The sequence below is a fragment of the Panulirus ornatus genome, chromosome 63 (assembly GCF_036320965.1).
Source record: "Panulirus ornatus isolate Po-2019 chromosome 63, ASM3632096v1, whole genome shotgun sequence".
Taxonomy (NCBI): Eukaryota; Metazoa; Arthropoda; class Malacostraca; order Decapoda; family Palinuridae; genus Panulirus; species Panulirus ornatus.
In genome coordinates this window covers 13,028,441-13,050,797 of record NC_092286.1, presented here as the reverse complement: position 1 = coordinate 13,050,797, position 22,357 = coordinate 13,028,441, and the positions used below count along the sequence as shown (strand labels likewise).

At 44.6% G+C, this 22,357-nt stretch overlaps 1 protein-coding gene across 1 annotated transcript; it reads right to left on the bottom strand.

The window, feature by feature from the left end:
- LOC139745972 (uncharacterized) lies at window positions 1-20,313 on the bottom strand. The gene is made up of 14 exons (XM_071656717.1): window positions 20,135-20,313; window positions 18,272-18,475; window positions 17,146-17,296; window positions 15,334-15,443; window positions 14,306-14,484; window positions 11,423-11,563; window positions 9,991-10,095; window positions 9,190-9,366; window positions 7,401-7,508; window positions 6,851-6,996; window positions 4,811-5,015; window positions 3,001-3,186; window positions 1,642-1,987; window positions 1-936 (listed from the first exon to the last, which is right to left on the bottom strand). Exons 1-14 carry the CDS (start codon window positions 20,235-20,237, stop codon window positions 800-802), a joined length of 2,298 nt encoding a protein of 765 aa, XP_071512818.1. The 5' UTR covers window positions 20,238-20,313; the 3' UTR covers window positions 1-799.
- Window positions 20,314-22,357: the final 2,044 nt, after the last annotated feature.

Genomic DNA, 22,357 nt, shown 5'->3' with positions numbered 1-22,357 from the left:
TTTCTAGGTTTGTATATTCATCAACAGCATTAAACCTAAATTATATGCAGCACTTACAACTAGATATGAAATGATGTATAAAACATTCACTAGGTGAAATATGAGGAAAGATAAGAATATAACCTAACTAAACCTGTTTGTGATTTACTATTTTTCTGTTTTGGGAAGAAGAGTTTTTCACTTTCCCTGTGTTTTTGGGTGTGTCAGGTTAAAACAGCATACAAGCAGTATTGTCCTCAACATGAAGAAATTCTGAATGAGAAAAAAATTTCACAGCTGTAAAGATTTCAAGAGTTAAGTTGCAGTTATAGTGGTGGTCCTAGTATATTTCTCATTTATTGCCATATCTTACCCCATTCACAGCAGCTGATAAGAAAAAGATACAGATGCCAAAAAACATTCACTGGGACCTTGAACAAAGTGAAAATATACTGTACTGATTCACAATTTTTGATGTGGAGATACAAAATCCTCCCACAACTATAAGTATATTTTTACATTAGTGTATAACAAGATGCTAAATTTAATCTATATAAGAACTGCTATACTTGCCCGAACACTGGCTCTGCAACTTGTTCAGCTGAGCTGAAAGTGTTCAGCTTGGAGAGTGGATGATATGCTAAAGTTGTCAATGTCACAGTTCAAAGTATTTAGTTTATAAAAGAAAGCAGCATCTTTGAAATTTAGTTTTATTATATTTCTGAGTATTTACTTAATTGTTATCAACAGGGCCATACAACAACAAATGTCTAAGTCAGTACTGATGTCATTAAGGTGTTTTATTTTCTACATGAGTTCTTCAGGACCTGCGGGAACCCATAGGTATAGATTCGAACCCATCAGTCATTCCAAACTTTCTGAGACCCACCATCATTATCACAATTCCCAGTACGAGACCCAAGATGAACATTCCAATTCCCATTCCTGCCATGTCACCTGGAATGATTAAGAATTATTAAAAAGAATATCTGGAAACTTTAAGTTGTTGATAAAGTGTGTATGTGGTGAAAGTTAAAAGGAAATATGTTCCAGTAGATATACTGCAATCAAGGATGTACTTTTACACTTGTCATGAGTGTGTTCCTTGTGAATGTATCTTTTATCAGTAGGTTTAAAAGTCATAAATAGATATAGGTTCACACCATAGCCTGTCTTGACATGCAAACCATTCTAAGTTGCACACACACAGCCTTATCATTTTTGGAGAGAGAACCATAGTGTAGATGTGTGTAGACCTTCCAGAACAGGAAGTCTTTATAAATGCAGTGGGTTACACTCACCAGTCAGCTGACTGACTTGGGTTATCTGTCACAGGGACATAAATAAAGTTATTTGATGCATACACATGGAAAACGAGTCAAAACTAGTTACATGACATTGCGGGCATCTCTCTTATTGTGGAGCATACAATTAGTCTGATGTACAGTATGAGAATAGTGGATAATTGGATTATGCTAAGTGAAGAAACTGGATGCAGATGTTATACTGATTTAAACAGTTGAACGCTTAATATTTGAGAAGGCATATAAGATGATGTCCCATCAATGTAGAACTTGCTGTGTGCACTGTATGAACAAGTAATTGCACTTATGGAACTACACAATTGTTTCTGGTAGAGGGCTGAAGATGGTAATCTGTTACCTGGTGTATACATTGGAGAACTCCTAGTCATCTTTTTGCTTGCTGTGTCCACTGCTTGCTGCTCAGTGAGGCCACGAATACCTTGGACTGTCTTGATGAAGAACTCGCCACCAAAGAATCCAGCCAGATATTTTGGTTTTATTGTTGTCTCTGAAGGTTGTCCATTTTTCTCTTCTGAGATCTTTTTGCCATTTTCCTCAGCAGGGTCGAGCTGAGGTAATTGGTCATCCCTCCATTGTGTATCCTGCATTGCCCGCCCGGCTAGTGACACACCCTTCATCGGCGAACAGTTGTCTTCAAACATTTCTCGGAGACTGTCGGAGTATGCCACCATCAGCTTGGTGTGCTGTGGGCATAGACATGGAACTCCTGTTAGCGTTAAAGATTATGGATTCACTGCAATCAACATCACTATGATTTCCCCATAATTACACAATCTTTGATTGAAATGCTAGAAACAATGTAGCCTATCTAAATAGCTGCTGGGGGTGACCATGAGTTATTCAGTATATTGTCAATATTCATAGAAAGGACAAAGTAATTCTGAAACACTTTAATGTCACCAATATTACTGGTGTTCTTAACCTTTCTGTAAGTAATGGGAAACGGTTGATACAGTTGGAACAGTTAGTAGTGCTAGTGAAGTGTGGGAGTATACATCTTTGTCTTATGCATCTTATAAAGACATTTACATATTATCCAATTCAAAAGAATGTTAGGATATTTTGAGCCAAAATTCAGATGAAACTTCACCTAAAAGTTTGCTAGTAACTATGAAGAAGCTGTTTAACTTTTATACCAACTGCTCCAAGTCTTGCTTATATTGTTAGATGTTACCACAAGGCATGGTAACAGACTTGTAAGTGACTACGTTTTCTAATTACTGAGGTACATTGGACTTGATGGATATATTCTTTCCACATGATGCAAATCATATGCATTCATTGTGGTTCACCCACAGGTTTGTGATATTTGTGGCCCATGTATATATGAAGAAAAAGTTGTTTAAAAATTTTGGGAGAAAAAACCCTATTTTCAAATAAATGTAGATTTTACTAGAATAGTCCATCTAGCTTACCTAACAAAAGGTTTAGCCAGCCAAGTGGGATTTGCTTACTTTGTTGGTTTGAATGACTTCACTGGGGACTTAGCTTCCTTGCAGGATTAACCTATTTGTGTTAAGGTTTGCGTGCCTTAACAAGAATTCATGTAGAGTGGTTACCAGAAACTTTACTTGCCTGGCAAGAAGCTAAGCTTGTCTAGTCAAAAGTCAAGCAGACCTAATAGATTGTTCAAGCTTTCTTGTCAAGATTAAATCTCTGTAGTTAGGTTTAGTTTTCTTGAAAAGTTCTAACTTACTCCTGGGGATTCATAGCTGGGATCATAGAGGATGACAACTAGGTATTTCATAGCATTTTGGAGATTAGCCACCGCCTGCAGGAGGGGTGGACCCACACCTGCAGGGAAGTCCACGTTGTCTACCTGCGGCTGGTCCACTAGAGTGAACTCGCAGTACAGTTTCCCATCCTGCTCATTGAACTCCAGCTGTATGGAGAAAGAGATAGTTTATTAGGAAACTCCAGTGGCAGGGAAATGGATGTGGTTGATTAGTTTCTCAATAGTGGCATGGAAGATAGGGAGACATTACTGTAAAATTGATGTGTGAAGAGGAGAAAGAGAGAGATGGTCTGTGTGTGATTTGCATTCCTATGGAGGAGGTTACAGATGATTTACAACTGTGATGCTGTTTGAGAGGCACTGGTTAAGTGTTTCATATTTGGCAGGTATGATAAAAAGTGAAAATAGGTAGTATTTTTAGTTTACAGAAAGGAAAGATGGAAGGATGGTAAACACCATCAATACTGGGATAGATGGAGGTACTTGGTCAGTGTTCTTCATTTATATTGAAAAGCCAGGCAAAGAGATGCTAAGTATACCTCATTTATGGGGAAGAATGGATAAACATTTCAATTAGATATGATGTATTGTTAAGGAAGGGTTAAAATGTGTAGCAGAGAGATAGAAAGTTTGGTAGGCATCTGTATGTGGGGAAAGAGAGTTAACACTTTAGATAACTTACAGGGGAAGTGGAGAAAGTTAGGAGGGAGATGATAGATTGTATACACTGGGTGTGGAAGAGTTGGCTGGTAACTGTTCGTGTAGGGAAGAGGAGTGCAAACCATGTAGTGAGGGGGAGTTAGCCAGGACACTTGTCAATAAGGGGAAAGTAAGAGCTAGCTAATATACTGTATATGGAATAGGAGATTTTGTGAGGGAATAGGTAGGAAGTATACTATATGGAGTACATATAGGAGAAGGGGACAGCTAGCTGGTACACAATATATAGGCAGAGGGAACAGCCAGTATACCATATATAGTAGGGGAGAACAAGCTGATACACTAAACTGCATACAGTTGGAGGAGACAGTTAACCTGTATATCTCATATATGAGAGGGGAGAGCTTGCTATCATAAATGTGAGAAAGGGTAGACCCACATGACAGGTAGGGACTGAGGAAAGGTAAAGGGAAAGAACAATGGAGGATTAAAGATAAGGCATACCAGCATTGTCTTTAAGCATCTGTGATTTCAACACCAGATAGTGATCTTGTCTACAGGCTTGATACTGGAAGAGGAAGGCTGGTCAGAAACAACTTCCAGGAGAGGAAATCCTTACAGCAAGTTGAGTCTTGTGAAAAGATTCTTTTCAAGGATGCCTGTTCTTTGAGGAGTTAGAAGGTGAGTACTGTTGCATGCTCCTGTGGTGTATGTACCTGTGTGTGGTAATGATATACGTCTTTGTGATATGACTCTCTTGATTTTCATAATTTGCATAAAACATATGAGAAGAATGTGTTGGTATGTGGAGTTTTGGGGCTCACTACAAACGCTTAATCCTTGGAGCACAATGGTTTGATCTTTGAGCATAGTGATGTGACCTTTGTTTATATAATGGCTTGGCCGTTGACTATATCCTGAAGAGTTCAGTCATCATAGCCAAGAGTCATACCTGTTGTGCTCAAGGGCCACCATGCTCATTGTGCTCAAAGGTGTTCAATTTTTTTTTATTCTCACATTGTTCCTTATTTTCTTGCCCTCCCTCATAAAGTAGACCTCCCCCATCCTCTCCTCATCATCCATCATCACTCTAAGTTGCCTCGAGCCTCACCATCACATGTTGCAGCCGGATGAGAGCGACTTGCACTTCACGGGACAAACTGGACTGAACAGCCAAGGTGAACTTGACGGAGTCCTTCTCGAAGTCATCACGGAAGTCCCCAGGGAAGGCCACCTGGAAGCGCCTGATGTGGTCGTGGCCACGGAAGCAAGGGGTGATGTCGTACACACTCATGCTGGGGACCTGCTCTTCATACCTGCAGTGGCAGAGGGAAGGTGTGTGAGCTATTATTTCAGTACTGCCTTCGGAAGAGGTTGCTGGGCCTCCTCAGAATGATGGTACAACCATAGGTGACTGATGATGATCTAGCCTTTGACCTGATTCTTCAGGGACAGTTCTAGAGCCAGGTTTTCATACCCAAGGGTCCTACGATGCATCATGCTTAAGGGTCATGCTGTCATGCTCATGGCATGCATGCAGTTCCATTGCTAAGATACAATTGGAATTGAATTTTTTCTCAAAAATCTGTTAAGAAAATGTTCACTGATTTTTTTTACTACTATACATCATTTTGACCAGAATATTATGTACACATTTCTACTACTACATAAAGCTAACATTATCTGCTTTTCATAATTGATTTGGATTATTTGCTCTTTCATATTACTCATTCATGCAGGTTCATACTTATTGCTACCTAAATCTAAGAAGAATGTGTGGAAGGCAAGAACATTATCTCGGAGAGCAAAGATGGGTATGTTTGTAGGAATAGTGATTCCAACAATGTTATATGGTTGTGAGGCATGGGCTATAGTTAAGGCTGTGTGGAGGAGGGTGGATGTGTTGGAAATGAAGGACAATATGTGGTGTGAGATGGTTTGATTGTATATGAGAGAGCTTGGGAAGTGAGTCAGTTGTTGTTCGCTGATGATACAGCGCTGGTGGCTGATTCATGTGAGAAACTGCAGAAGCTGGTGACTGAGTTTGGTAAAGTGTGTGGAAGAAGAAAGTTAAGAGTAAATGTGAATAAGAGCAAGGTTATTAGGTACAGTAGGGTTGAGGGTCAAGTCAATTGGGAGGTGAGTTTGAATGGAGAAAAACTGGAGGAAGTGAAGTGTTTTAGATATCTGGGAGTGGATCTGGCAGCGGATGGAACCATGGAAGCGGAAGTGGATCATAGGGTGGGGGAGGGGGCGAAAATTCTGGGGGCCTTGAAGAATGTGTGGAAGTCGAGAACATTATCTCGGAAAGCAAAAATGGGTATGTTTGAAGGAATAGTGGTTCCAACAATGTTGTATGGTTGCGAGGCGTGGGCTATGGATAGAGTTGTGCGCAGGAGGATGGATGTGCTGGAAATGAGATGTTTGAGGACAATGTGTGGTGTGAGGTGGTTTGATCGAGTGAGTAACGTAAGGGTAAGAGAGATGTGTGGAAATAAAAAGAGCGTGGTTGAGAGAGCAGAAGAGGGTGTTTTGAAGTGGTTTGGGCACATGGAGAGAATGAGTGAGGAAAGATTGACCAAGAGGATATATGTGTCGGAGGTGGAGGGAACGAGGAGAAGAGGGAGACCAAATTGGAGGTGGAAAGATGGAGTGAAAAAGATTTTGTGTGATCGGGGCCTGAACATGCAGGAGGGTGAAAGGAGGGCAAGGAATAGAGTGAATTGGAGCGATGTGGTATACCGGGGTTGACGTGCTGTCAGTGGATTGAATCAGGGCATGTGAAGCGTCTGGGGTAAACCATGGAAAGCTGTGTAGGTATGTATATTTGCATGTGTGGACGTATGTATATACATGTGTATGGGGGGGGGGGGGTTGGGCCATTTCTTTTGTCTGTTTCCTTGCGCTACCTCGCAAACGCGGGAGACAGCGACAGTATGATAAAAATAAAATATATATATATATATATATATATATATATATATATATATATATATATATATATATATATATATATATGAAATTCAAATGATTTTCAAGCTGCCTTGATTTATGCTATCTTTATATACTCCAGTTTTCCAAATTTATTTGGTCATATGTCTTTTCGCAGCACACTGACCAGAGGAATGCCGTTATTCTTTCTCTGACTCACCTGAAGATGTTCTCTTCGATGTCGATTCTGATCTCTGTATTGGGGAGGCTGGTGACTGTGAAGTCCTCCTGGATCTTGAAGAGGACTGGGACTGGGGACTGCTGCTGCAGGGGGTCCGTGGCCCCGGTGTCCTCATGCCATCCAGGCTGTTGGCACGGAGAAGGTGAGGTGTTGGGGTTTAGTGTGAGTAGCTCGTACATGTTGTGGGGATGTTGATCTCTCTCTCTCTCTCTCTCTCTCTCTCTCTCTCTCTCTCTCTCTCTCTCACACACACACACACACACACACACACACACACACACACACACAACACACACACACACACACTCACTCACTCACTCACACTTCTGCTATAAAGTCAGTTGGCGAAACATTGCCTTATACCTTTTTTTTTACATACTTTCATCCACTGTTCATACGCGAATCATTCCAATGGTACTTTTTTTTGTGCGAGCGTTCAAAGATCCTTACCACAGTAGACTGACCATGATCAAGGAAACAGATGTTTAAGAATGGGCAGAAGGTACTGATCCTCCTGGGAGTCACCCACCTTTAGGAGGTACACTTCGTACATGAAGACGTCGTGGAGGCTTTCGTTTTCAAAGAGGTAGTCAAGGTGACCCACCCACACGTCGCAAGGCAGGCCACGGGCGTACTTCTGCACCGGAACCCAGGATGGGGATAAGTTAGTCAGAGATTTAAGTTAACAGTGATGGAGTTGAGCCATGTCTTAAGCATTCACCACAGCTCCCTAGACCCATTTTATTTTTATGATTATTATTGTTACATTCGCCATGGCCTTAGGGACCCGGCACTGGTCTTCAGTCATACGACATCCCCATGATCCTTTGATCAAAACCCTTGATTTGATCCTATATCTAAATGGCACTGTTTTTGGAGGGTTCCTGGGTGATGTGACCTTCCCAGTTATCCGAAACACGTAGGTCGATTCTCATTCTAGGTGATGCAGTTGTCAAAAGGTCTCCCCAGGCGGCCATGACCTTTTTCAAAGACCCATGGTCAGTGCTTAGTCTTAGATAGCATCTTTTTTTTTTTTTTTTTTTTTTTTTTCCCCGTGAGAACGACATTAAGGTTCTTGGGTGTGATGACTTATACCTAAGCCTATAGTACCGTCATGCTCAAGGGTCGAGCCTAGAGGGTTGTACCGTCACCTTAATGGCTTGTAACGTCATGTTTAAGGGTCGCGCTTTCATGGTGAAGGGTCATCGTGCTCAAGGGTCGTACTGTCATGCTTAAGGATCGTCGTGCTCAAGGGACTAACTTGTCAAGTTCAAGGTTGACACCGTCGTGCTCAGATGTCGTACTGTCATACTCTTAAGGTCGTACCGCCGTGTTCAAGAGGTCAAGTGATTTTTTTCCCCAGTACCTATAGTATGGTACCATTGGGTTGGTTATCTTTGTCCTGTAATTGCGAGGATGAATGACCTGCCCTAACCCAAGGTAATTGATCGTGCCTGACCCAGAAGTTGACTGACCTGGCCTAAAGCAAAATTATTTTCCCTGCCTGACCCCGATGATAACTGACGCCACCTGGCTTAGATGGTGGACTGACCTTGCCTAACTTAAGGTAACTCACCATGCATAAGATAAGGAACCATACTTAATATAATTGGCCTTGCTAGACCCAAGATAACTAACCTTATTTGACCCGAGATAGGATAACTGACCTTGTCTGACCCAAAAGATAACTGGCGTTGCCTGACTTCCAAGATAAATGACCTTTCCATAGAAGGCGTGGGTGATTTGCCTCCAAAAAATTCAGTCTGGTTGTCTCGGATACTCGTCCTGAAGTCCATGGGACTACATGGGAAATACAGATGATCTGTTCCTATACTAAGTGGATCAGGTAAAGGGCAGAACAGTGTAAAGTAAGGCTAACTCATTTAGTTCACTAAGGAGAGACAGGCTAAATCCATTAAGGTCACCAGTCTTTTCATAGTGAGGTAAGGCCAATTTGCACTTCATTTGTAACTCTGACTTAGCTAATCGTATTTGAGGATGTGTTGAAAAAAAGCCTCATCTTATCAACTTTGGGTTGATGAATCATGTTATCATGTTTCGTCGTTCGAGACTTAATGTCACTATCCCAATAGCTCGCAGGCTCATTAACCTTAAGCCTTTAACCCGATCCCAATAACTCCAGGCAAACTAACCTTATCCCACGTACTGTAACATTATCTCAGTAACTCCCGGCTAGCTCACGGTGTCCCAGTAACTCCAGACTAACTAACATCATCCCAATAACTCCAGGTTAAGGAGCGTTATCCCAGTTTACCACCCGGGTGACCACTACTGTGGTCCCAGTAAGAGTAACTGACCGTGCCGTAGTAGGTTAGGTTGGTGATGCCATGGAGGCCGAAGAGCGTCATGGGGTCCTTGATGGTGATGTCGCCGCTGGGGGTCGTGATGCTGTCGTACTCGCCCTCGGGGATGGCAATGGTTGTGCAGTTCCCCAGGGCCTTGTCGATGATGTACTCCACCCCGCAGCTGTAGTCCTGCCGCGCGCGCGAACACACAACGTAAGGAATGAAACACTGGAACGTTGCTTTATTGAGGGAGGGATGGTTGGGAGTTCTGGATCTGGAACACTGATTTTAGGAAGTCCTGGAACGAGTTGAGATATAAGAACAATGGACTTAAGGTAAGTTCTGGAATTCGTTAGGATACTGGGACATTGATTCTAGGGAATGATGGAGCGAGTTGAGGTACTGGAACATTGATTTTACGGAGTTCTGGAACGAGGTGAGATACTGAAACGTGGAATATATATCTGTTTATCCATAATTGTTCCAGGACCGACCCCTAGTCTTACCCAGGACGTTTCCAGTGGCTCCTGCCACCGAAGGCTGCGCTACTTCCAGTAACAGGGAAAAGTAGATTCCCTTAGAGTGAGAAGTTCTTTGACGAGATTGGACTGCCAGTGGTATAGTCTCGTCAAAGTTAACTTATAGCTCACTCACAGACTCCCAGTCCCCGAGGGGGACATTCATGAACCACCTGTACCCTCTTTGCCCCCAACACGGCGTAGGAGTGCGCAATGAGCTCAGGGCAAAATATCCGACAACTGTCAGTGGTTACTGATTGAAAGTCTCTTCCTCGTGAGAGCAGGTGAAGCTTACCTTGATGGAGGCGATCTCGTTCAAGCCAGCCTTAGCGAATTCCACACTGGCTGGGTCGGGGATTAGGTCCTCCCTGATGATCTTCCGATCGTAGTTGTACCAGACCTTAGTGGATTCAGGGTCAAAAAAGAGAGAGAAAAATATTCAGGTTACTGCAAGAATCAGTGTGGTTGGAGGGCACTGTGGTTCTCCATTGCAATTCCTTGACTCTGGGGTGAGCTTTTTATTTTTCCGAGGTAAACTACTTGGGGGGGTTATTAGTGGGGGGGGGGGGTAGTGGAGGTTACACCGTCAGGTCAATAATGGTCATCTAAAGAAATGGTAAAAGGTCGTCAGTGGTTAAGGGATATGGTATAAGGTCGCTGGGTTGTTAAGCTCCTTCTTGAGCAAGATAGTATACACCTTTCGGGTATGATGGCCTCTTTGTTTTTGTTTTTTTTATCTGAGTCAGGTCAAAGGCTAGACCATCGTACTCAAAGGTCGTACCGTCGTGCTCAAGGGTCGTACCTTCATGCTCAAGGGTCGAAACGTCGTGCTCAAAGGTCGTACCGTCGTGCTCAAGGGTCGAAACATCGTGCTCAAAGGTCGTACCGTCGTGCTCAAAGGTCGTACCGTCGTGCTCAAAGGTCGTACCGTCGTGCTCAAGGGTCGTACCGTCGTATTCAAAGGTCTTAACGTCGTACTCGAGGGTTATATTCAAGGGTCGTATCGTCATGTTCAACGGGGGTTCAAGAACTACCATCCAACTAACCAGCAGAGGAACATGTAAGCCTAAAAAAGAAAGTCCAGTGTGACTCTCTGGTGGGAATAACTGCAAATGTTCATTTTAATAAAAAACTTGACAACATTAACCTAGAATAATGTGATGTTAATCATCCGCGGGACAGAAAATGGGGTTCCAGTTAGACACTTGACATTCACAAGTTAGCGGAAAATGAGTGTAAAGTGAGCAAGAAATATGTCAGAGATGGACGTGCTTGTGGCCACTTCCACTCAGGGCTTTGTGTGGGGAGACATTTGGCCATATTGGCTACGGAAATCTTAAGACGCTACAATATCATTTGATCATCAAAGACTGCAGGCGAACCCGGAGTGGAAATGAAAAAAGACACGGGAGATGATGATGGTTGGCTCGGGAAAATACTAAGAGAAGACGTCATTTGCCTTGTGAAGGGAGAGGCACACATGATGTGAACAGAGAAAGGAAAAGACATACAGAAAACGAGGACTGATCTACGATCGACGTTTCAGAAAACGAGGATTGATTTACGATCGACGTTACAGAAAACGAGGACTGATTTACGATCGACGTTACAGAAAACGAGGACTTATTTACGATCGACGTTACAGAAAACGCGCGGCAGCTTGAAGCATTTTGCCTTGGATTGCAGTATTTCCGAATTTCGGAAGACGCTCAGGTCTAACGGATTACCTTGGCGGTGCTGACGAACTCGTGGCGCGGACTCATCGAAGTCTGGATGGCGAGCTCGACCCTGTGGGAGAACGCCTCGGCCAGGTGGACGGGAGGAGGCTTCACATCCGGGAGCCCGCCGCAGTACACATCGCTCGGCACCTGGAGTAAGACAACACAGACCAATAGGGTTATGTACATACACCCTTCCCTCACTCATGTACGACGGGACTCACACGGCCCGAATTTACTACATTCAGGTCAACTAATATCCCCAATTGCATCGTATGAATTAGCAAACACATGCAAGTCCCTCCATGACATACGGTTCCGAAAATGAGTTGAACTAGAGGTGATAAAACTGGTTAATTCAAGCCGTGAATTTGGTTACTGAGACACCGTGTGTACTCATCATCCAAGAGGGTATATTACCCAGGAATCCAAGATGGATGAAGAGATGAAGATTATATATTTTTTTTTTCTGTTCTTTAATCCGTCAGGTCTGTTTCAGTCACGGTCTCCTATTTTGTCTTTTCCTAGATTGTTTAAAGTGTCGGTGTTGTATACTGGCGCCCGGTGTATAGCCGTGCAGATATATATATAAGCCAGTTTTATTCAACCGTCTTTGGTTCGCTGATGATGGTGATCGTAGTCTTATTTGTTTGCTGGGAGGAACGTCCTCACGGTGCTTCTGCTGCAGGACGGATATTGTCTTTTGTCTGCCATGTTTGATTGTGTTCGTCTTGAAGCATCCCATGAATACAAACTCAAGTATATATGTTTGTGTGTGTATGTGTGTGTGATTACTATTATGTATTTAATGGTGAACTTTAAGTGATGCAAAGAACTGCAGTAATACTGTGTTGATATACATTATGTATTAATGGTGAACATTGAGTTATGAATATTTTCACGTTGGTTGCGTTACAGTGATACAGTTGTTAACATACGCTTAACTACGGGAAGCTAAGCTGTTTGCTTGCTTAGCAGTGCACTTGTTCATGGATTTTTCATGCCATGAGCATCGTAGTTGTTCATGGATTGTTCATAACATTCACAGATGTAGGTATGGGACAAGTCTTGTACGTGTACAGCACTGGTTGGTACAAGGTGATTGTGGTGACGGACGTTGGTCAAGCATTAGTCCCTCTGACCTTAGAGGAAATTGTTATTGAGTCTTTGTGGTCAGCTGGATGAGTCACAACTCCCATGGTCAGCTGGGTGGGTCACAACTTCTGTGGTCAGCAGGGTAGGTCACAACTGTATTCAGCTGGACGGGTCACAACTCCTGTGGCCAGCTGGGTGGGTCACAACTCATATGGTCAGCTAGATGGGTCACAACTGTAGTCAGTTGAACGGGTCACACAACTCCTTTGCTCAGCTGGACGGGTCACAACAACTGTGGTCAGCTGGGTGGGTCACACACAACTCCTGTGGTCAGCTGGGTGGGTCACACAACTCCTGTGGTCAGCTAGACGGGTCACAACAACTATGGTCAGCTGGACGGGTAACAACTGCTATGGTCTGCCTGGCAGGTCACAACTCCAACAGTTCATGCCGTGGCCATTGTTGTTTACAATGAGGTGACCGCAGCTTGGAAATATATATCTCTGTGGAGATTCTAACTGAGTGAGTGACTGGTTCACTGGTCAAGGCATCTAATATGTGTATCTCTTTCCCAGTCAGATTCCCACGGAGGTAGAAGCTCTCGTCAGGGGTAATCTAAGCGTCAAGCTTAGAGAGAGAGAGAGAGAGAGAGAGAGAGAGAGAGAGAGAGAGAGAGAGAGAGAGAGAGAGAGAGAGAGTTTTGGGGACATTCACTATTTGCATGTAAGAAGCAAGCAATCGGACGTGGTACGTAGCCATCAGCGTTGCCATTCACCAGTTCAGCGGGCCGAAAGCGCCACTGACACGCGTCCTACCCCATCGAGGGTTGGACGCATGTGTGTGTGTGTGTGTGTGTGTGTGTGTGTGTGTGTGTGAGTTGAACGCTGACGGAGCACATGAGCCCCGTACATTGCTGCTGATGATGAGCAGAGGGATAAGTATTATAATCGTACGATTTTGTGAGCCTCTTTGTATCGGCTCTCATACATGGCATGAACAATCCATGAACAAGTGCACAGCTAAGCAATCAACCAGCTTAGCTTCCCGTAGTTAAGCGTATGTCAACAACTGTATCACTGTAATGCAACCATGGCAAAAGCACTTCGTGGACCTCCTTACATTCCTGTAAGATTCATATTGTCATACAGTGTGCGGAGAAGTTCTTCCGCTCTGAATGGAGATTACTGGAGAAACGTTGAAATCAGAACGATCAAAATATTTGACTCCATATCTACCAGATATTGGATCGATTTACTGGTATTTAAAACAAGTGAAGTCATCATCAGAGAAATGACTGACACACACGTCCGTCACTTTCTGTAGAAACCTGGGGAATGTAATCGGTGTTCGGACGTCCGTACCTCACCTAAGCGGACCATCAGATATTCCCAGAGGTTCAAGACCTTACCTGGGCAGACGAGGTGGCGAAGACCTCCGTATCCTCCCGTGTGAGTCTCCTACAGGATAACACGAGATCATCTCGAAGGATTGGTCTCGATCACTTATAATAAGATTTGAAACCTTTTATGAAGCTGGTTCGAAATGGATGTCGAGATTACTGTTGCCCTGTATCATTCATACGTCACTACATTCAGTACAGAGCCGGTACTTCATTTCGAAGACAAAAATGCTTCGTTCATAGCTCGAGAAAGTACCGAACTCGCTTGACCACGAAGGTCCTTCGAGCGTCGAGTACGGTAGCCGTACCGTTCGTCTGAAAGGGTCGTCGTCACCGTGATCAAGAGAACGGATCCCATGCATGAGTGTAAATATGAAAACCTCAACACTTCACCTAACCTCAAAGACCCACTTCAGGTCGTTCCAATAGGGGTTGTCGTCGAAGAGGCCGAAATTGTACATCATGTCCATCGGTACCGGCCAGGGATCGCCGTTGGTCAGGTGCATCTCCCCAGTTAAGTGCATCATAACCGGCCGCTCGCTCGGGTATCCGAACATATCCTCGATGCCTTTCGGATCTGTGGATGAACTGGGCATTATGGCCTGGCTGGGAGTGTGGGGAATAAGTGTGTGTGTGTGTGTGTGTGTGTGTGTGTGTGTGTGTGGGGTTATGAATATGTGGCTGGAGGAGGGGTTGCTATGAATGTATGGGTGAATGGAGGTTGTATATGTGTGGATGCAGGTTGTGAATATGTGGGTGGTGGTGGGGGGGGGCTTGTGAATGTATGGGTAGGAGGGGGTTGAGTGTATGGCTACGGTCGATGAATGAGTCGGAAAAACGTGTATATAGAGATAGTGAATACCTGAGTAATACTTGTGAGTGGCTGCATGAGGGAATGGTAAACATCTGTGGTGAGAGTCTGGATAGGATGTGGTGAAATTTTATGAGATTGAATGTATATGGTTTGGTGAATGTTTTTTTGTCGTTACGTGATGAATTTATGAGTGTGTGTGTGTGTGTGTGTGTGTGTGTGTGTGTGTGTGTGTGTGTGTGTGTGTGTGTGTGTGTGTGTGTGTGTGTGTGTGCGTGCCCACGTGGGTGATACTGTGACCTTCCGGGTTGGAAGGCTCACGTGAACTGATGATGTCGTGTATGAATGAGTGGGTGAAGCTGTGATGGTATATATGAGAGTAAACCTCCTAGGAAGAGAAATGCCTCATCTCTTGGTATCACAGATATCTTCGTGCATACTCGGAAAAAAAAAAACAAGTCTTTCGATAGAGTTTAGACATGAGATTTGAAATCATTAATGAATGCAGTTCGTATGCAAACTATACACAGACCAGAACTGCACAATATCATTCTGAACAGTTTTGTAAACCTGCTTAAACTGCGGGAGAATGTTAACGCTGCGTTTCGTACTGACCCGACCAGTGGTACTCAATTTTGAGCGTTCCGTTGTTGGGTATGTTGATGCAAGCGTCCCAGCGGTTGCATGGCAGCTCTCTCACCGTGGCGTTGTCCACCCACGAGTACCTGAACAAAAGGGGGGAGAAGATTTAGTCTTCATAACGGTGGGACAATGTGTGAGTGTTCAGTACACTGTGTCTGAGCTGTGGTACAACTCTTGGTCACACCACACCCGTAGTTGTTTTCTTCATGGGAGATGGCTAAGTTGTTCATCCGTAATTATAGACTCTGGCGAAACGTTCGTCCATAGGAAATCACAGGATATGGCTCGGTGTTCGTCCATATATCACACTTCATGGTTTAGCGTTCGTTCAGAGGTCATAGGGCGTTGGCTTAGATGTTCCTCCATAGACCATATGACATGACAGAATGTTCATCCTAGAGAGTGGTACGAGGCCGACTAACTCACTGCCCAAGTTTGTAATTCATGATCGTATTGACCGACTGTGAGATGTGATAGGTCTACATTTCTCATCGACTGAGAACGCGTTTTCCTACGTACACTGTTTGGAAAGCAGTAGAAGAGGAGGATGCAGCTCCTGTCCATTGTACAGGAGAGTCAGTTCAGTCACAGCGTAGGTGTAGCTCTGAACAGAGCAGTTTCAGGAGACCAGGCGCTCCTGATTTGAAGGACGAGTTTTAAGAGCTGAAGACTCTGGAAGGGTTTTCTTGAAGGGTTCTAGGAGTGTTGATTGGAGGATTGGGTTGAAGGAATTGAAGTCTTTAGAAGAGGCTTCTCATAGTGTTCTTACAAGTGCAGTGACCATGAGAAGGGTAGGGTTATGAATAGATAAGAGAAGGAGGTAATAGATTCTCGGGCTCAGCCAAGATGCTCTCTTGTCCATCAGTCAAAATGAATGTTAGTGTGAGTAGTGGAAGAACATCTAATCATCTCCCTCGTTCGTGGATAAGACAAGGCAAGGTATCTACTGATGTAGACAAGCTTCCAAGACTATCCGATGTGGGAATAAAGAGTTCGATCCTGATTTTTTCACCCCCAGTCCGTCTTGTGATAGTCACTGGATCTGCTGATTTTCTGTACGTCAGCCAGGGCTCTGGGAAACTGTTCCTCAAGAGTTCTTCTATCTTCAAGAGAGGCAACGCGTCATTGATTGGTCTCGTGGAAAAGAAATGACAAAAGACAATGACCGCGAGAGGAGAGAAGTGGCAAGAGATTACGAAGAGTTCTTGTGACGCTAAGTGAGACAAAAATGATATCTGTTGGTCCTCTGGTTCATGGAGGGCGGCATTCGACTGAAATACATCAACGGTGCGATGTGACGTTCTGGATAGGTGATCGTAAAGGGTCACGTCAAAGGCCAATCCTTCATTCATTCTTTAAGGCTGTCTCATCGTTTCCAGGGAGCCCGCCCCCCGTCGTGCTGGAGGATCGTACAGTCGTTCTTAAGATGGCATTGACACAAGGGATGATGGCTTAAGCTGTGAGCTACTGGGGTGATTCGATCACAGAATTGCAAATGAAACGGGATATGAGATCGTGAGGTGTGTGTACTGCTGTATAGACAAGGGAGGGAGAGCGGAGGTCGACTGGGACTACGGGGTGATGATGGGGTGACCATGCACGTAGTGAAAGCCGTGAGTATAGAAGATTCTTTCACGAGTTCTCTACAGCGCAGCGGGGAGGAAAGCTAAATGACCTGCCTGGAAAACAGAAATGATGTAGTTACCCCTCATAAAGTATGAGAAAATGGATGTATATATCTGAGAAAGCACGTCGGAAAATGCACCCTGAGGGTGGGCGACGTACTTGTAATCACTGCCGAAGAGGAGCGCCTGTGACGGAGCGATGGCGAGCATGGAGGAGTTGTTCATGCCTGTGGTGAAGCCAGCCATCCAGGGCACCTCCTTCGAGATCTCCGTCGTGACGCACTCCACGCGGGCCCCGTGGTCCTCTGCGCCTGCCAACCATAAGTTTGAAGTTGTTATATAAAGTTCAAGTGATGACGCCCCACGAATGAAGAACCGCCACTCCGTACAGCAGAAATACGTAACCACACACACACACACACACACACACACACACACACACACACTCAGGTAGGTAACAGAGGTCTTTTGGACTAAGGTTATTCTTACCAGCGTTGACAACAACGTGGTCGTCTGGCAGTAACAACTCAGTAGATCTAAAAATAGTAAAACACTCATGTATGATTTCAGACTCAAAACTTAGGAAAAAAAAAATGGGAAAATCATCTCCGTGTGCTTTTATCTTGCTAAGTTACTGCCTGGGAAATAGTTTCTTCGGTGGTTATACAGTGCATAACAGATGTATTAGGTATACTTGGATCGAATGTGGTCATATGAACTCATTCATCTTGACAGGTGACCAAGCATTCTGAATCGATATATTAACTTCCTGAACACGATAAGAGATCAAAAATAGTTTTCTTTTTTTCAGAATTATGCAGCCACGAGAGGATCTCATCAAACACCAAGTGGTTAGCAAATGGTGCGGTTGCAACCACAGAAAACGGTGGTGCAGGTTTAAGACAGACGTTTGGAGACGTTTGTCAAAGTGTACGACTGTAAGGATCAAGGTAATAGATAGTGGTGTAGATGAAGGATGTACGAGGTAGATGTAGGGGTTGTAGTGATTGTAGCCATGTTCTCATGATGGTGGCAGGTATGTAGGGTTAAATGAACGTGCAGGAGTTCATGTGAAGAACAGGTAAAAGAAGATCTGATGGATGGTATATGACTAGGTCATCTGTTGGAGGACAGTACATGGGAAGAACAAGTATCATAAGACCTGATGGATGGTCTGTGACGAGGTCATCTACTGGAGGACAGTACATGAGAAGGACAGATGACAGAAGACCTGATGGTCTCTCACGAGGACCCCTGCTAAAGTGGGGTATGGTGGACGTACTTACCAAGGTAAGAGCGGATGATGATGGCGGTGTTGATGGGGTACATGAAGATGGCTCGGGTGTAGGTCTCCCTGCTGTTCTGTCTGACGGCCACCATCTGCTGCTGGTAGTGGTAGTACTCCTCGATGTAGTGCGTCGTGTTGTAGAGCATGTCCACCGCCTCTATGTATGCCATGTAGCCGTTCGGCGGCGAGGGCGCGATGGGTCCTGGAGGAACACAATGGGAATACCATAAGCCATGCTTGGGAGCATAAGGGAAGGATAGAAAACAAAGGACCTGATGGTCTATGACGAGGTTATCTTCTGAAGGAGAAGTATCTGGGAAAGACAGATAACAGAAGACCTGATGATCGATGACGAGGTTATCTGCTGGAGGTTAGGACTTGGGGAACGCCAGACGACAAAGGAACTGATGGACTGTGAGGAGGCTGACCTGCTGGGGCATGGGAGACCCAGAGAGCAGAAGTTCTGATCGTTTACGACGGGGGTGTCTGCTGCAGGACAGTAATAGTGGCTAAAGTTCCAAGTCTGTCGAGATAGACGCGACATAGTATCTTCTATCTGTCTATCTTCCTATCTATCTATCTATGTATCTATCTATCTCTATCTATCTATCTATCTATCTATCTATCTTTTTTTTACGTTGTAGGTTCCGGTCACAGACAAAAGTCCACATCAAGTTCGGGCCTTAATTGGAATATAGAGAAGCTAATGATGAAAGGAGGGGGAAACAAAGAGACAAGGAGAAGTATTCATGAATTTTGGAGGTGAAAAACTTGGTTTTCGGAAAAGTACCAGGTCATAGTTATTGGGAAAGATATGAAACGGTAAAGAGTTCCAAGCCTCGAGGTGTAGAGAAATAAACAATTGCCAAAACATTTGTCCACCTCTGAGTTGCCAACAGCCACACAGGAATCATGTGACGCAGCAGCTTACCGAGTATTGCATGGTCTCCCTAGTGGTTGGGGACACACAGGCAGCCAGCTTTAGGGAGCAAACACCAGAGTAATACCAAGAAGAGGGAAAGTGAACCAACATTTCGAATTAGGGGATGAGAGTCAGGATTTGAAGTTGGCTTGGGAGAGATGATGAGACGAAGCGCTTTCGATTCGACTCTGTACCTTTGAATACAAGGGTACAACACTTGAGAAATAGGGTACAAGCATTGATTATGACGGTACAACCCTTGAATATGAGGGTATAACCGCTGAGAAATAGGGTACAACCACTGATTATGACGGTACAACCCTTGAATACGAGGGTATAACCTTTGAGCACTAGGGTACAACCATTGATTATGACGATACAACCCGTGAATACGAGGATACAACTCTAGCATTAGTGTACAACCATTGATTATGACGATGCAACCCTTGAATACGAGGGTACAACACTTGAGAAATAGGGTACTACCATTGATTGTGACGGTACAACCCTTGAATATGAGGGTATAACCCTTGAGAAATAGGGTACAACTATTGATTATGACGGTACAACCCTTGAGTACGAGGGTACAACTCTTGAGCACTAGGGTACAACCATTGATTATGACGGTACAACCCTTGAATACGAGGGTACAGCTCATGAGCATTAGGGCACAACCATTAATTATGGCGGTATAACCCCTTGGGTTATGGTGGCCGAACCTCAGTCTGACTTTACTATTGGCTCATCCTCTTGAACGCTGAGGTACAACACCATAGATTGCGTCAGAACAACCCTTGCCTATGATGATGACCTGGCCTGATAGGTCACGTCACAAAGGTCAGACCAGTCATCCCCGAGGGTCAAATGGCCAAGTACAAGGGTCGCATTGCTGTGTTCAAGTGATAGATCCATAGTTACTCTTCATCTGCCGCAACTCACCGCAAGTGTAGGTATAAGGCGTGCAAAACGGCCCATCTCTGCTTGGCTCACAGTTCACGATCGCCGCCAGGAGCACCAGGCCAACACTCCACAGTGTATCCATCGCCTTCACAGGATCACTTATCCGGACACGCTGTGCATCGCCACTGTGCGACGACGCCGTCCACGAGAATGTTCACAATGGCCACCGAATTTGTCATCTGAGCTGATACAGCGTTGTCACGTACTCGTCAACACGACGTGAAATAAATCACGCCGTTCCCAGACACGGAGAGGTGAGATGGCCACCTCAGTGACCCTCCGAGACTCTAAGGTCGTAAGAGGTATTGTGACATATACTCCATACTGAGCCGTTACTCGTGTATAATACCATAGATAAATGGCGTCTAATTCTATAAGGCTACCGCCCGGTGATCCTCCCCCACCGATAAAGCCATATCTAAGCAAGACAGTAGGGATTACATCAGCCAGCCGTTCTCTCCCGGGCTCAGGCAAGATAAGATAATGATTGGCACCGAGCGCTGTGAGTGCCATTACAATAAGCTAGTGGGGAAATACCGAGGGAGGAAGAGGAGGGAGCGACGTAGGACTGATTACGGCAGTGCACATGTGTGTATCCCCCTTGGTACAGGCTGGCGGCGCTTGCCTTGCTATCTACGCCACAGTCACTTGGCACAGGATAGTCTATCAGGGTGATATGTTTGACTCGTGTCAGGAAGACACGTATTGGTATGATGTGTTGTGATGTAGGTTGTATCATCTGTGTCAAGGAGACAGTAGAATTACTGAGGAGAATTTACTAGGGGAGTTTTAACGCCTTGAGCACGACAGTACGACCCTTGAGCACGACCGTGCAACCCTTGAGTACGACGTTGCGACCTTTGGGAATGATGACCCGGCCTTTGAATTGACCAGTTATGGGTCAGGTCAAACGCCAGTTCGTCATACCGAAGAGTCGCACCGTCATGATTCTGGGGCGTATTCTCGTCCTCAAGACGCTGAAGGAGGACGAGTCTCCTCCAGCGTGTCGACCACAGTTGGCCATCTCCGGTTGACCTTAACCGAAGACAAGATGGATGTCTTGAAGAAGAAAGAAAAAGAAGAAGAAGAAGAAGCTGAAGAAGAAGAGGTTAAAGAAGTTGAAGAAGCTGAAGAAGACGGATTGGTAGAAGAAACTGAAGATGAAGAAGAGGTTGAAGAAGTTGAAGAAGAAGGGGTTGAAGAAGCTGAAGAAGACGAATTGATAGAAGCAACTGAAGATGAAGAAGAAGTTGAAGAAGTTGAAGAAGAGGTTGAGGAAGTTGAAGAAGCTGAATAAGACGAATTGGTAGAAGAAATCGAAGATGAAGGAGAAGAGGTTGAAGAAGTTGAAGAAGAAGAGGTTGAAGAAGTTGAAGAAGAAGAGGTTGAGGAAGTTGAAGAAGAAGAAGAGGTTGAAGAAGTTGAAAAATAAGAGATTGAAGAAACTGAAGAAGAAGAGATTGAAGAAGCTGAAAAAGAAGAAGAATTGGTTGAAGAAGCTGAAGAAGAGGTTGAAGAAGAAGAAGAAGGAGGAGGAGGAGGAGGACGAGAAAGAAGATAATTTTTGAGCGGATCCATGCACTTGGTGTCCTTGTAGATTATCATCATGGGCTACGACACGGGCTGTTTGCAGTGCTGGTTCATCTGAAGAAGTCGTTTCCAGGCGGTGCACCGTTAGACACCACGGGAAAACCACTTTAGTTTCCCGCAACAGTGGATCATCTTAATCTCCGGGTTACACAGTGGCTTGGCTTGCGCTCTTCCTTCCTTACTTACGTACTACATCGAACCATCAGTTATGGTCAGTGTGGAACAGTGAATGAATGAAATCAGTGATAGCTCTTACTTTAAAGGTGGCAAGACTGAAGGAAGAAAGAAAGACGAAGGAAGAAGAGGAATACCACAGCTTCGCTGTTCAAAGAAAAAAGGAGGTATCATAACGGTCAATCCTCGTGTGGCTGGTCACCACATACAATCTGTGGGATGTGGCTGCCACGCATGTGACACGGGTGCAAGCTGTGATGGCATGGATACTCGTAAACAACTTACGAGATCAGTGGCCGAAATGATACGTATAGAGCAGTGAGAAAGCAGCAACGTTCCACTCGATAGAAAGAGATGGATGAAGAGAGGTGATCGGTGGAGAGCTATTAGGCGAAAGGCTCCTCATTCCACTGTAGTTCAGGCAGGAGCGGAGGAAGA

Excerpts from the sequence above, each read along its gene's own strand:
- LOC139745972 (XM_071656717.1), bottom strand. The coding sequence starts at position 20,237 with ATGGATACACTGTGGAGTGTTGGCCTGGTGCTCCTGGCGGCGATCGTG. Across the intron at positions 18,476-20,134 it reads GCCTTATACCTACACTTGCG|GACCCATCGCGCCCTCGCCG; the intron begins GTGAGTTGCGGC and ends GTGTTCCTCCAG. Across the intron at positions 11,564-14,305 it reads ACCTGAAGTGGGTCTTTGAG|GTGCCGAGCGATGTGTACTG; the intron begins GTTAGGTGAAGT and ends GTCTTACTCCAG.